The 16,043-nt window shown below is 38.3% G+C and overlaps 1 protein-coding gene across 12 annotated transcripts in view; it reads left to right on the top strand.

Annotated features, from left to right (window-relative positions):
- TATDN1 (TatD DNase domain containing 1) overlaps positions 1-15,819 on the top strand; it is a 39,576-nt gene extending 23,757 nt beyond the window's left edge. For 10 of the 12 annotated variants that reach the window (XM_070632027.1, XM_070632032.1, XM_070632034.1 and 7 more), the window contains 6 exons: positions 1,307-1,392; positions 1,483-1,523; positions 3,767-3,843; positions 10,940-11,010; positions 12,021-12,147; positions 15,631-15,819. In XM_070632027.1, coding sequence (XP_070488128.1) covers positions 1,307-1,392; positions 1,483-1,523; positions 3,767-3,843; positions 10,940-11,010; positions 12,021-12,147; positions 15,631-15,733 — 505 coding nt within the window. In that variant the 3' untranslated portion in view covers positions 15,734-15,819. The remainder of the gene's footprint in view (positions 1-1,306; positions 1,393-1,482; positions 1,524-3,766; positions 3,844-10,939; positions 11,011-12,020; positions 12,148-15,630) is intronic. The other 2 variants (XM_070632030.1, XM_070632029.1) reach the window with 1 other exon arrangement.
- The last annotated feature ends 224 nt before the right edge of the window (positions 15,820-16,043 follow it).

Raw genomic sequence — 16,043 nt, 5'->3', positions numbered from 1 at the left:
AGTATTTTAGTTTTTGTGCTATTTAACCAATCCTTGAGTTTAGTTTCTAAGGGAATCCTCCTTCTTGCTCAGTGCAGTAGTTTCTGTATATAGCACGTAGGAACACTGAGTGAGTATATGTCAAGCCCTGCTTGGCTTCTCAGTGGAGTGGGGTGACTCCCGGTGACGTGCTCAGCCAGCTCTGGGGCAAGGGGCCGGCCGTGTGTTTTCCATCACCAACACATACTGCAGGGAAGGGGCCCCTCGGGACGGTCGAGTGTCCGCTTCATTTGCTGGGATTTGGTCAGAAAGCTGTTAAAAGTAATCATTTGGGGGAACAGCCCCTATCACTGTAAACGTAAACCTTGTAGCTCTTTGCTTCTAGTGACCAATAGTAAAGTGCTCCCTGATTTACCTAGCAGTTATAATGGAAAAACTAACAAACGTTTCTGAAAACAATTTTGTAATCCCAGAAAATGAAGTACAGTAATCCTCCTTTATATGGTTTCACTTTCCATGGTTTTCAGTTACCTGTGGCCAACCTCAATCCGAAAATATTAAATGGAAAATTCCAGAAATAAACAATTCATAAGTTTTAAATTGTACGCCCTTCTGAGTAGCATGGTGAGATCTTCCTCCGTCCTGCTTGGGATGTGAATCATCCCTTTGTCCAGCGTATCCACGCGGTGCTCGCTGCCCACTCGTTATTCACTTAGTAGCCGTCCAGGTTATCAGATCGACTGCCGTGGTATCGACTATTGTGGTATTGCAGTGCTTGTGTTCAGGTAATCCTTATTTTACTGAATGGCTGCAAAGTGCAGGAGTAGGGATGCTGGCAATTCCCATGTGGTAAAGAGAAGCTTTAAAATGCTGCTTTTAAGTGACAAGATGAAAGTTCTCCCCTTAAGAAAGAAAATCATATGCTGAGATTGCTAAAACCTATTACAGTATATTTGTTCTATTACTAGTTATCGTCATTAATCTCTTACTGTGCCTAATTTATAAGTTAAACTTTATCGTAGGTGTGTATTTAAAGGAGAAAACATGGTCCATGTAGGGTTCGGTGCCATTGGCGGTTTGGGGCCTCCACTGCGGGTCTCGGAACAATAGTACCCTCTTTGGATGACGGAGGACTGCTGTCTGTCTCCCAGGAAGCTGCCTGTTAGAAAAGCCTTCGGCTAACGCTGATGTGTAGAAGTGTGAATTCACCATTTCTGTTCTATAATTTCTAGACAATAAAAGTCCTTTAACTGAAAAAAATCATTTGACAATTACTTTTCTCATGATAAAATTTTTAACGAGGAAATGTTTTTTTTGCATTATGCAGATATTTTGAAAAACAGTTTGAACTGTCAGAACAAACAAAACTACCGATGTTTCTTCACTGTCGGAACTCACATGCTGAATTTTTGGGTGAGTGATAGCTAAAATCTCATTTAGAATTTAAGAATTTTGCAGAAATCCAGCTATTTGCTAAAAGCTGTTTGTGTTTTTAATTCATAGACATAATGAAAAGAAATAGAGATCGATGTGTGGGTGGAGTGGTAAGTATAAAAGAGGTGTTTTTCATGTGTGATGCTTAAAAGCATCTTGGTTACAGTTGGCCTCTAATTCACACATCAGCAATAAAGTTATTAAGGCTCTTCTCTCTCTTATTGGAAGGGCATATAAATTTACTGTTGAATCTGTGGGCCAGATGTGGCACAAACATAAATCATACTGTTTTAATTACGGTTAGTTTGTTCAAAGTTCGAGAATGAGTACAACATTCTGTTCGCAGAAAAACCCTGTGAATTTACTCTGACACATTTTAACAGTGCATGATATTCTTCTCTGCCTCTTCTATCTGCCATTCTTTAATCTTCAATTTAAATTTTGAGCAAAATGGAAATTTAATATTTTAAAATATTCTAGCATTCATTTCAGGTTTGCCTTCTTAATTATTGTCAATAGTACTCATTTACTGTTATCACTCTGATTAGAGACTCATTCTTTCTGTAATTTGCTTCTGCTCTAAACATTTCTATATGGTCATTTCAATCGTTAGTCTTGAGACAGTTCCCAGAAATGTTATCAGCCCACCACTTAGCTCAGGTATCCATAGCGGTAAGGTTTAATCTTTTTTGGATCATGGACTCCTTTGAAAATCTCCCTCAGAAGAATGCTCAAATGTATTAATTTCACATATAATTTTAGGAGACTCACTGGTCTCTAGCAAAAGAGCTGTTATCAGGTATAGAAAATCACATGGACGACGCCAACTGAGGAGGGAGGAGATGGCCCTGAGCACTCCTGTGTGCCCACGTCACGTTGCTGTGGTGGTTTCATATATAGTCTCTCAAGTGCTCAGCCTCTGCTTCATGCCACTCGTGACAGGCATGTTTTCTGCATTGCTGTGTTAATATTACTGTGCACATTTTAATCTGTGGTTTACTGACCCTGTAATTTATTCTTTAGGAACTGTACTTGGGAATTGAGAGAGGCTCTGTTTATGCCCTTGGGATTACTAGTGGCACTTAGAGCCTTCAGACTCTACCTCTCAGCCCATTTACTTTATTTCTAAATAAGAATTTACTTGGGGCCAGCCTGGTGGACAGTGGTTAAGTTTGCATGTTCCGTTTTGGCGGCCCGGGTGTGGACATGGCACCACTTGTCAAGCCATGCTGTGGCAGGCATCCCACATATAAAAAAGTGGAGGAAGATGGGCACAGATGTTAGCTCAGGGCCAGTCTTCCTCAGCAAAAAAGAGGAGGATTGGCAGCAGATGTTAGCTCACGGCTAATCTTTCTCAAAAAAAATTAAAAATTAAAAAAAAATTTTTTTTAATTTTAAAAAAAAGAATTTACTTGGCTGACTTTATAATAGTTTTAAAAAATTAACAGCAGTAGTAACAAATCCAATCTAAATGTTTGACTTTTATCAAAAAAAGAGATTGCCAAATAAAGAATTAACTAATTTTCTGAAATGGTTTATGAAGAGTCATATTTAAAATTATTTTGATATTAGCGGAGGCTGTGTTTTCTAGTCAGGTGGAAATGATGAGGGGAAGAATAAAACGTTTTGGGCAGCTTTGTAACAGTTTTATTTTTGAGAAACATGTTATCCATAGTATTCAGACTCTAGACGCCGTGTCAATGTGACATCACTTGTTAGGTGTGTTCAAAGGCGTGTTGTTACTTACTGTTTTGATTACATAAATACATCCGAAGTGTGAAGAACTATGCTCTACCCCTGTATCTTTGAAGGACAGAAACACCGTCTCAGTCTTTTGCCTGCCGAGCTGATATTACTGATGTTTAACAATTTACATTTTTTTTAAAGTGATATTCTCACAATCTCTTTATAAATCTTAAAACTTGGCTCTTAAAAGTCATTTCTCTTTTAGAAAAAAGGATACTTAACAGAAAAATTGAACAACATTTTTAAATATATTTTAAATAGCTTATAACATTCTAACTCTCCTTCATGCTTTTGCCTGCGGCTCCCCACTCCAGTCCCTCTTCCTGGAGGTGGTGCGGAAACGCCGGTGCAGAGATAGCAGCACAGCCACAAAGAAAACTTCTAGGCAGCCGTCTCCTCCTTTCAGGTCATTGGAGATGATGACAGGTTATAAATGTGAAATTTGATTTGAAAAGAAAAATTGTAGGGGCCACCACATTTGAAACCCTGTGGTCCGAAAAACCCTAATGCATCTATATTTTTGCTTAGAAAGTCATATTAATGTGATTTAGAATTTTAAAGAAAGAGTAATTATTATTATAATAAAATCATACCTGTATGTCCTTAGGTGCATTCATTTGATGGCAGCAAGGAAGCAGCAGCTGCTCTGATTGACTTGGATCTCTATATAGGATTTAATGGTTGGTAGGTCCTTCAGTTATTTTTTGTTTGTTTTTTTAGTTCTTATATTAAACAGAATCCTTAAATTGTTTTTACAGTGAATTCCTGATCAAGATTTAAATTTATTTTTACTGCAGTTTGTGTGTGTTTTGTATTGATCTTGGCTGTGAATTTCAGTAATTATGTAAGAAATTAAACAGTATATTACTATTACAAGTTAAAGCTCAAAAGTTATAAACTACTACTCTGTGTTCCAATAATGGAAAATAATTTTGTTTTGGTTTCTTTTTAAGGATTTTAATTTTTCCTTTTTCTCCCCAAAGCCCCCTGGTACATAGTTGTGTATTTTAGTTGTAGGTCCTTCTAGTTGTGGCACGTGGGACGCTGCCTCAGCGTGGCCTGCTGAGTGGTGCCATGTCCGCGTCCAGGATCCAAGCCGGTGAAAACCCTGGGCCACCACAGCGGAGCGCTCGAACTTAACCACTCGGCCACAGGGCCGGCCCCAGTAATTTTGTTTTGAGGTCAGCAGCTAGCTTTCTCTAGCAATGCAATTTATTCTGAGGTCCTTTTACCCCTTTAAAACATACATGTTCACAGCACTGTATGACATATACACCAGTGATGTCTGACCATTGGGGAAATACATACACCGTGACATAATCATTTTATGTCTCTGTAGGCCAAGAAACTGAGGCTCAGAGAAGGTAAGAAACAGGTGTAAAGTAACTCCAAGTGTGAGAACCTGTGTCCTCTGGCTCCTCACTTGGCGACCTTTCTGCTCTTACAGCACACTAAACCTCATCCACCCAGCGCAGTCAGCTAGCGCAGCTGACTCCCTGGGCTCGTTTCCATTCAGATAATTTGGTGAGCTTCCACCAGTGTCTTTTCATAGGATGTCAGTGTAGCTCACTAAATAAATTGCAAAATAGTAAGACTTGCTTTCCCTCTTTAGTGTTTCATTCCCTTAATATTACTACTTGTTTGATTACGTTATGTTTTACTAAACTCTCCTTAGGAAATTATTTGCTATAGACTTGATTTATTTAAATGTCCTAGATGCTTCTTCCATATTTTAGACTAAAGATTTAATTTATAAATTAATTTGGAAAGGAATACATGCATAATGGATTAAAAAGTCAAGTAGTACTCAAAGACTTATACACATATTCTCCCCAAAGTGCCCTCTACCCCGAAGTCAGCTCTTCCAGAGACAGCCACTTTGTTCTTACTGCCATCTATCTAAATATTATGCTTATGCTATTATCTCTTAATTCATCCCCTTTAATTGTCTATTTTCATTAAGGTAAATAAGCATTTTAGTTCTTATATCCAATAAGGCCCTCCCACCTCCGTTATTTCCTCCATAGTCCTCTCAGTGTGGCTATTTCAGAATTTTTGGCTACATGCATATTCAGCTGTGCTTTCATTATTATGTCTATGTAAATATTGTTGATTGCTGAACCATGTGGTGTACCACTCTTTTATTTTCCTGGACACACTTTCTTCATGGTTTTATTTACTTGGCTTCCTTCAAAACTTGAACCTTCTCACACTTGCCAGCAGCTCTGTAAATGCCCTTATCTGCTTTTCCGCATGAGGAAACCTGTGTAGATAACCTGATAGTTCCATCAGTCCCTGACTCTTCCGTCCGTCTCCTTCAGCTTGGACCAGTGTCTCTTCTGTGATAGAACTCCTATTTTTAGATCCCATGTGTTCCATTTTGTTTTGATGGAACAATGTTTGAAAAGGAATTTATTCTGCTCTTCCTCATGAAAGTTTACCTGCGTAGTTAATGAAAGAAAAAAAAACACGCTTCCACTTGATATTTTTTCTGGGCATAAAATTCTAGATTAGAAATCATTTTCACAGAAAATTTACGTTGTTCCATCTGATAAGTCAGTTGCTGGTATAATTCCCAGTCCTTTCCCTGTGACCTACTTTTTGACCTCTGTAGAATACTTTAGTTCTTTATCTCTGGTATTATCAAACTTCACAAAGGTGTCTTGACAGGTTTTCTGTCGTTCAGAATTTGTGCACTCTCTACTGGCCCCTTCCAGCTGAGGCTCATCTTTGTCATTCTAGGGAAATTTTCTTCATCTTTTTTTTCTGTTGTTTCTTTGGACCTCCCAGGCTGATACTCTGAGCTCATTTTTTTATTTTATAATTTCTGTCTCGGGGCTGGCCTGGTGGCGCAGTGGTTAAGTGCGCACGTTCTGCTTCGGCAGCCCAGGGTTCACCAGTTCAGATCCCAGGTGTGGACATGTCACCGCTTGGCAAGCCATGCTGTGGTAGGTGTCCCACATATAAAGTAGAGGAGGATGGGCACGGATGTTAGCTCAGGGCCAGTCTTCCTCAAAAAAAAAAAAAATTCTCTATTTTTTTCTTTTCAAAAAGTGCTTTATTTTTCAACCTTTTTAATGGAACTTTCTTCAGCTTTTGTTTTCAGTCTCTGAAAGCTCTCTTCCATTTTTTTCTACCGTTATCTTGTTTGGCAGATGCAGCATCTTTTCATCTCTGTAATGATATGAATTAATAGTTCTTTAAAGTTATTTTCTGTTTGCCATGTAATGGTTTTATTTCCTCTCAGTTCCTTTTGCCTCTTTGTTTTGGTCTCTGTCATGATAGAGGCTTTCTTCAAATGTCAGGCAGTTTTTTGCTGTACATTGAAAAAGTTAAGCAAAAATAGCTCTTTGGAAGCTCTCTGGGGAGATAGCCCAGCGGTTGGCAGCCCACAGACGGCTTAGGGATTCCTAAATGTCAACTTGCCGAGATCTTCTTCTGGGTTGGTTCAGTTTCTCCAGAGAGGGGTACTCTGCTCCCTGCTGGAAAAGTTGGGTGGGGATCCATAAACTGTGTTCTGGAGCAGGGCGGGGCTGGAGAGGATCCCACCATTCAGTAAGCTCGCTTGCCAGGGCTGGGAGGCAGAAGTTGTCATCTCTGCACTAATTCACTGGGAAGTAAGCTGAGAGTCAGTCTCATCTTCTCTTTACCCCACTTTTCAAACAATCCCTGTTTCAGTCCTGCCTTATCCCCGCTGTGAATTGGTTTGCTTGTCTTCAGTCTCTCTGCAGGCACCTAGCACTTAAGTCAGCACATAAACAGATCATTTATCATTTCTCCATCCACTTTCTGGGTTATATTTTGGATTAGGGGTTAGAAATGTTTCCTAGTTTCATCAAAAAATGCTTCTTTTTGTCCTTCTTATTTTGGGATGATTTTGAAGAGAAGGGGGTAGAAGGCCTTTATTTCACCAACTTGAACCGTAATTCTGTCTTAGAGATGATCTTGAGTTTATAAAGAGTTGGCTTTAAGCTAATCATATGAGGTTTTTCCTCCTACATTAACTCAGAAGTATTTAATCAAAGTCACTATTTCTCTCCTTATTTTGAAATTCAATTTATTGTCATCTTGACCTGAGTGTCCAAGGTATGGTAATTTAATCTGTGTATACTTTCCATGATATAAAGTCTTTGGTTTCTAAAGATTAAGTTAGAACTTTTCCCCAGGAAAATGGGAGTTTCAAATTTGACTATAGCATTATGCAGTTGCTCTTCCTTCAATTGGAAACCTTATTAAATAGAGATACTGGCTTTGATTAAAAATATTTCTTCTGGTAGTATTTCTATATATAGATCAGTTTTTATAAGCATGGAATACATGTAGGAAAAGACTAAGTCAATCAGACATCATTTCATGAGATTAAAATATGCAAATAATTTGATAATTTGGTGAGTTTTAAATTTAGTATTCATACCAAACATGATGTATTTTAGAAAATATTCATATTGACCAATTATTAAGCTGGCTGAAAGTAAGAATTTTGGTTTTTTTTAGAGAACCCTAATAAAAAGGCTGGTACATATGGCAAACTAGACACATATTTCCCTCTCATCTCTTAATATCCTACTAAAATGAAATCATGGATATTCAAAAAGGGAAACCTATAAAAGCAAAGAAAAAAGGCCTGAGGTTTTTTGTTTTTTTTTTTAAAGATTGGCACCTGAGCTAACAACTGTTGCCAATCTTTTTTTTTTTTTCTCCTTTTTTCTCCCCAAATCCCCCCCAGTATATAGTTGTATATTTTAGTTGTGGGTCCTTCTAGTTGTGGCATGATGAGCGGTGCCGTGTCTGCACCCAGGATCTGAACCAGTGAAACCCCTGGCTGCTGAAGCGGAGCGCAAGAACTTAACCACTCGGCCATGGGGCCAGCCCCCAGGCCCGAGTTTTGATGATGGAGAAGTGTTCTATAGATTTCTGGAAGACAGATGGAACTGGAAGAGAAAGCTTAGACTATACCGCTAAAATTTAGCAGACAGAATCCCAGAGAGGCTTTGGGCTTAGGAGAAATTGGACCAAAATAGGGTGATTGGAAGGCCTGCACATAGGCACGCACCACATAACGACATTCCGATCAACAGTGGAGTGCGTGGTCCCATAAGATGAGTACCATATGGCCTAGGTGCGTAGTAGGCTGTACCATCTAGGTTTGTGTACGTGCACTCTGATGTTCCCACAAAAATGAAATTGCCTAATGATGCGTTTCTCAGAACGTATCCCTGTTGTTAACCACATAGAGAAAGATTATCACCCCCCATTCCACTGCCCCTCACAGTACAGAAGCAGCAAGCATTTATACTCACGGGGAAAATATTTTTCCTCAAGAAAACTGAACAAACTGTATGGTGAGGGCCAAGATTTGGTGTGTTTATGTTCATCCCAGAGGAAGGCCTTTAGAGAACCAGCAGCCTAACAGTCGGCTCCCTGCCCTCTCAGCTGTAAATGAAGTTGCAGGTTCAGTCCTGGCCTGCCCCACAGGAGCTTCCAGTGAGAATCCCCACGCGGAGACCTGGCAGTAAAACAGTCCTGTTTACATAAAAGCAGAGGGAGCCCAACACTGGCAACCCAAGCCTCCTTAAATAGAAACTGCTAACAAGGACCACCAGAGAAATGAGCTGAACCCGCAGAAAGAAAAGGACCGAGATAAACAGAAAAATCAACACAGCAGAAACAACTGAATTAGGGAAAAGAACTTTAAAAGACCTGATATAGTGAGATTTGAGATGTTACATCCACGAAATATGGACAGAATGCTATCAGAAAAAGAACATAAAAGAGTAAGAGTTCCATAAGGATTAAAAATGAATGTTGGTGTTAAAATAATAGCACCATTGGAGGAAGCTAGGAAATCCACACATTCAACAGAAAGATACATATTTTTTACCTCTGCAGACTACCATTAGGTAATAGTAGTCGTAGGACTTTTCTCTTTATACAAGTATTCCAGCTAATAAATAAAGGGCTGACAGAATTATAATATGAACATTCTGCAACTCCTGGTGAACTAAGATCTAGGCATTGGGCACCCATAGCTGCCTTACATCACAAAAATACGACCAGATAGTATGCACCTCTAGATAGATCACACCACCACCTTTGAAAGTCTTGCCCAATAAAAAGTCAACCTGAATCTGATCAAGACTCTAGATGGTACTCCAGATCTCCTGTAAGAAATACAGAGGACAGAGGAAGCTGTGAAACTGCAACGCAGAGATGAAATCAAGATGGGGAAACTCTTCAGGGCAAACAACTGGGTTTCTTCAACAAATACATTGTTGGGGGGAGAGATGGGGAGAACTTAGTTAAGAGATTTAGAATACTGACCACAGGAGCGGGTGGGGGTAAGTGGATAGGACAGCATCTTCCAGGAGTTGGTAATTGATGGGGCTGGATAATGAATACATGGGGGTTCTCTATTATTCTAGTTTTACATACATTTGAAACTCTCCATAATAAAAAGTTATGCTGAAATTAAAAATGCAATATAAGGACAGTCATCATCACATATAGCAAACCGTCCCAAAAGTCGGTGGCATATTACAGTAAGCATTTTTTTCATACTCATGGGTCTTTGGGTCAGCTGGGGTTTGATTGATAGAGGCTGAGTGATCTACCACAGGCTGCTTGTTGGGTTCAGATCTGTGCCATATGTTTTAATTCTGGGTACCCCAGCTGAAGAAGTAATAGCTACTTACTGCATGCTACTCAGATCACAGTGCCATCCAAATGACAAAAGTGCATTTCAAGCCTCTGGCCATATTACCCCATTTGTTAAAGCAAGTCTTGAGGCCGTGGCTATATTCAACTTCCTTCCTCCTACTAAGAAACCATGGCAAGGGTGCAGATATGTAATTCTGTTAAAGGAGACTGAAGAATTGGGACCAATAATCCAGTCTGTCTCGGGGTCTGAAAATGAAAGTTAAGGAAATGAAAGTTCATCTCCCAGAAAATGATGTATGGAAGAAACAGGATCTAGCAGACCAATTCAGGAGTCCTAAAATTGACTAATAAAAGTCCCAGAAAGAGGAAAATTGCTTTTTTCCTGTAATATTTTCCCAGAGTTGGGGAGCTGGGGTGGGAGGGGGGAAGGTTCCAACTACCTAAATGGATGAAAAAAGTCTTATGCCCAGACAGAAACATCATCAAGTTTCAGAATGTCAAGAGTAATGGAGGATCGTACAAGTTTCCAGATGGGGTAAAAGGGCGCCCAAAAGGAAATGAGAGTCAAACTGGCATCTCCTAATCAGCTTTGCAGTTTCATTCCTTGTTAAATACTCATAGTCCTAACAGTCATGGGGATTGTCATCCTTTGTAAAATGCTGTTTCTGATTGGTAAAATAGGAACTTTCAGTGTCTAATACTGATTCCTTCAAACCAGTGAATCCCTGTGTATTTGGCCCATAAAGGAATTGGCTATACCTTCAAACTCTGCCTTTTGAGTCTGTCTAAATTATACAGAGTACCCAGAGAAGCAAATAAATTCTTTAACACAGTTAGTTTTACTTAGACCGATACAGAACGTTACTGGACAATCAACTGATAAGCACAAAAAACCGCATCCCCCTAAAGGCAGGATCTAGTTGGAACGGATCTTAATCTGGATTCTGTAAGGACAGGAGTGTGCAAGTACTTTCTAAAGTAGACTGCCACTGTAGCAACCAAAGTTTTGTTTGGGGCTTTTAGGTTAGTTTTGTAATCTGTTTTACACAAGTTTATAATATGGAAAAAAGTTATTCTTCATGAAAATCACTTTTTAATTTCATATATAAATATCTTTTTTAAGTTCACTGAAAACTGAGGCTAATTTGGAAGTTTTGAAGTCAATACCTACTGAAAAATTAATGATTGAGACTGGTAAGTTTATGTTTTTAGAACTTTAATTTTTATATTAAACCATAGCAAAAAAGAAACGTGAACAAATATTTTATTTTAAAACAGCACATTTAACCTCAACAATTATACTTTTCAGAAAATCTTTGGAAGTTATCAATTGATGAAAAAATATTTATGCAAGCAATTTTTTCAATTTTAGAAGTTTGACTAGGCCTAAGCACTTACAAATGGAACGTCAGAAATGTGGGAACTAAGGAGTTTGTTGTTAGGGATATTTATTAAACAAGGAGTCTTAACTAAGCATTTTACCTCAGTTTCAAAGACTATTCAGAATTTTTTTTATACAATGTCTTCTTTGTAATGGCTTAATTCTACAACAGTTTTTAAAGTGCAAAAATTTAAATCAAATTGGTTTAGTGTAAGAATTTTAGAAATGAGTCTGTTGCCTCTTAAAGTTAGAAGCTCGAAATTTTATGTAAACCCTGAACCCAAGGCTCTCCGCATACACGTGGACTTTTTAGGACAGTCAACACTGAGCCATTCAGAAGAAATCGGGGTTATTTCCTTGGGGAGTGATGAAAACTAAATGATCTTATTAAAAGTACAGTGCTTGTAAACTGTGTAAGCTATTATAATTCTTCATGAAATGGGTAAGTGAATAATCCTAGTATTCAAAACCACTGTTTCACATTCAGTAGGGACAAACAGAAGTTAAACTTAAATGTTTTCATGTTCAGTTGTGTTTCTTTGAGCTTTACATCTTTTTTTAAAGCATGCCCTACACCAACAGTAACATTAGTGGGGGGAAAAAGGAATACAAGTGAGTCTTATAAAGCACTGAAGAATTTGTACAATTCAAGATTTTACCTTGTGCTTTTCTTAGAACTGTTTTCTGTTGCTTACCATTTTTTAAGCTGAATCATGGCTTATATTCTAGCGGGTATATATTAGTTTGATGATGTTCATTAAAAAACATGTCATTTAAAAAGGTAAGCCTCTTAAGAGCCTTCTTTTCCTTTGCTTAACTCTAGATGCACCTTGGTGTGGAGTCAAAAGTACACATGCTGGATCAAAATACATAAAAACTTCATTTCCTACCAAAAAGAAGTGGGAAAATGGGCACTGTCTGAAAGACAGAAATGAACCCTGCCATATAATGTAAGTACTTTGTTCTCATGGTCTTCAAAACGTGAACGTTAACCACCAAACGCTATTTATAAAATCAACTCAGTGGACAGAATTAAAGTTGCGTGAAATCCAAGTAAGGTCGGACCAGAGCCCACCATTTTAAAGCGGTGACGTGGAGGAATTTGCACCTGAATTGCTGTCTCAGCGCCTCTTTTCGTATCCTCTCAATCCAAAGTGGTTTTATTCCAGCAGAGGGAACTTCATGTAATTTTGGTCTTTCGTCATTTTGTAGGGGGGGAAATGATCTTAAAGCTATCCATCCATAGGATCACCGTACCTGGTTTAAGTTCTGTTGCCATGCAGCTTCCCTGCTGATGGTTATAAAAATGCAGTCTCAGCAGGAGACCTTAATGGTATCTGTATTTTAAATGTTTTGACCACCTTAATAAACCTAAGAAATAACACGTTTCTTTAAGCCTCTGAACAAAAGGATAAGTTACAGAGACAATTCCTTTTTCCAACCAGAAAAAAAAAGGCAGAACATTATATAATTTTATTTCCTAAAAAAAGTAATTCAGAATTATTTTTTGATTATAATATATAGCATATGGAAAAAGAGGGCCCATTACCCATTTAACTGTCAAGGAACTGTGGAGCATTATGACTTACAGAAAGTTTGCTGTATCATTTTAATGGGCACATCTTCCAACTTCTTTTGTTTGCAGATAATTTAAATCTAGACTCTGTCGATCTCTAGTATGGTTTACCAGTTCAGGCAACTGGACATATTTGTAAGACGTTCATAAAAATTAATATTGGATTGTTACATTTAGATTGTAATAATTACTTCCATATGCACTATTTTTTTTAACAGATAATAAGAGTATTAGGTAAGCCAGATCTAAAATTCAGCAGGCAGAGAAAGTGAAGCATTATTTCATAAAAATCTACTGGAAAGATTTCCTTTATTAACATGCTTGTATTGGCAAAGACTTTAAAACCTAATGTTTTAAAACGTGTAGGGTGAGGAATATATTTCAATTCTGGTTAGTAAAGGACCAACTTGTAATTTTTATGAAATGTAGGTACTTGCAGATTCAGTCAGGAGACAATGTTTCTGAGTAAGTTTTGAGAGATTTAAGAGGACAGTAGACAGCGAACTGGTATTTTTCCAGCAGCCAGCTTAGAGGAAGTTGTTGCCAACGGTGTATCCGAATCAGTTTTCCATACTGCCCGAAGTATAGCTGTTGACTTTAGCTGCACATTTGCAAGAGAAAATTGTAAGGTGTTTCTAAATGCAGATTCTTAAGAACCAAGGCCTGAGCATCCATTGCAGTCATGAAAACCAGTAGGTGGAGCTTGGGAAAATCAACATGTGCAAACTGAAACATTTTAAACCACATGTCAAAACTAGACATGCCCCTCGTCTAATCTAATGCTAATTAGTAATTGGCAAGTTAATTCCTACTTACAAAGTCATTTCAAATTCCATCTATTAACAGTTTGATGTTTTAATTATCTTAGGTCTTTCCTCCATTTTAGATTATAAGTTTTTTCTTTTGTTTTGAGGAAGATTAGCCCTGAGTTAACTGCTGCCAATCCTCTTTTTGCTGAGGAAGACTGGCCCTGAGCTAACATCTGTGCCCATCTTCTTGAACTTTATATGTGGGACGCCTACCACAGCATGGCGTGCCAAGCGGTGCCACGTTCGCACCTGGGATCTGAACCGGTGAACCCCGGGCCACGGAAGTGGAACATGTGCACTTAACTGCTGTACCACCGGGCCGGCCCCAAGATCATACATTTCTTGAAACACGTTTTGGAGCTCTTGCCATATGTCGGGAAAGGTGCAAGTTACTGAGGTTACACAGGAGAATCAAGATAGTCCCCGCCCTCATCCTTCCACTAGATGAGTAGGTACCTTGTGCCCGGGCACTTTGGATAAGGCATTAAATGGGTCAGTCAAGGATCTCTGCTCTCCTGGAGCAAACAAGCAGATAAAAAGTATAATCCAAGATGGTAGTGCTGTTACAGAGGTATGACTATAGGACTGGGACCACAGGACAAAGCAACTGCCTGATTGAGGGGAAGTAGCTTAACTAAGGTGACATTTCCACTGTTTATACTAAGTAGGGCTGTTAGACCAGACCTAGACAAACACCTTGAGGGAGCGCAGATGCAGAAGGGCTTTGCTGCTCTGGGGGAACAATGAGCTTAGTGTGGCAGAAAGTAGGATGCACGGGTGACAAGTCTGGGAAGGTAGCCCAGTCGTGAGGGCTCTCGTATGCCAACCGGCTTTTAAATAGCAAAGTGGCAGTTTTTTTTTTTTTAAAGCTGTAAGCAGTTATCAATGTGGAGACAAGACTGGAAGGGAGATGGGTGGTGACAGGAATCATATTGATTTCACACAGTATTAGGCATGTAAGTTCCATTTCCAAGAAGTTAATAGAGGAAAACTCTGTAGTTTACTAAGAAAATTGGGTCTTCACTGTCAATTTAAATGTTACTACATTTGCTTTTAGCATATTTTGACTGTCATAACCAAACTTTAGTATAATCAATTCGTTTAGTGTATGTATTAAGCAAGGCTTTTGTGCTACTATTATACAACAATAACAAAGTTCCAATTAATCTCTAATCTCTGTTCCTGATTTCTTTAGGTGTTCATATTTAAGAAACCCATATAAAGGGAACAAAAAGCTTAAGACAAAGAATATGTAAATGTTTAATTTTTACTTTAGAAATTTCTAATTTATGTATAAAAAATATTCTCTATACACAATATTGCTAACAAACACTGATAATTATCATTATTCTAGGCAGAGAAACTGAAAGATTGACCCCTGGACTCTTGCAGGGAAAACAGTACAGGAAGAGAAACCCCCCGGCCCAGTAACTGTACATTGTTCCAAGTAGATAACTTCTAAGCTCCTTTGCTGTCACTGTGCTAGTGTCATGCAGCAGTTTCCTGCTGTCTTTGAGGAGTAGTTCTTTAAGCAGTGACTTTCAGACTGTGACTGCTATCTATCCCCACAATACCACCTACATTGTGACTCAGCACATTTGTACATATATAAACTCCAAAGATGAAACAGTACTTCCCTTACTTAAGTGCAGTGTACGTTTCCTTTTAATTTTTTCAAAAGCTCATCGTGACTGACGAATGAATGTGTAATGACACACAGTTTAAAAGAACTCTTCATTTCCACTGGGTTAATTCTATAATTGTGGTACACATAATATGAACAGCTTTTATAATTTATTTGAACCTGGTTCTTGGCTCTAGTTATATGCAAGAGTGCCCCAGAAATTCGTCTCTACTCTATTTTAAATATCCTAGCAGTTAAACCTTTCTGTTGATATTGCTGAAAACTTTAATACCTGTTAAGCTTATTCTCTTAAAGGTGCTAGTACAGTATCTTCCTTTAAGTAGAAAAGATAATTAAATACCTTTACAACAGAATATGTCCTTTTTTAACCATCCATTTTTGTTTGTTTTTTGTTTTGTTTTAGCCAAATACTGGAGATAATGTCAGCAGTAAGAGATGAGGACCCACTGGAATTAGCCAATACGCTATATAACAACACCATTAAAATATTTTTTCCTGACATGTAATTGGTATGTGTCTTCCATTTTCCATCATGTATGTAAAATTTCATGGTAAAATTTACTGGAAGTTTCAATAAAGGAATTCTCTGGAAGTTGTCTAAAGAGGCATATTATCACTGCACACCCTCCCCCTCCTTTTTATCCATACAGTCAGATCAGGACTTTTTAAGGTCACTAACGTCTAAGTTTAAAACAATGAAAAGTATTTCATTTTGTAATCTCTTCATGAGTCCAAAAGGACAATTTTAGGTCAACACTGCGAACACAGAACGGCTAACAAATATACTGATTTTTACATCAAAATTAAACAATTAGC

The sequence above is a fragment of the Equus przewalskii genome, chromosome 8, assembly GCF_037783145.1.
Source record: "Equus przewalskii isolate Varuska chromosome 8, EquPr2, whole genome shotgun sequence".
NCBI classification, from domain to species: domain Eukaryota; kingdom Metazoa; phylum Chordata; class Mammalia; order Perissodactyla; family Equidae; genus Equus; species Equus przewalskii.
The sequence above is the reverse complement of the archived record's forward strand: the minus strand, read 5'-3'. Positions and strand labels throughout refer to the sequence as shown.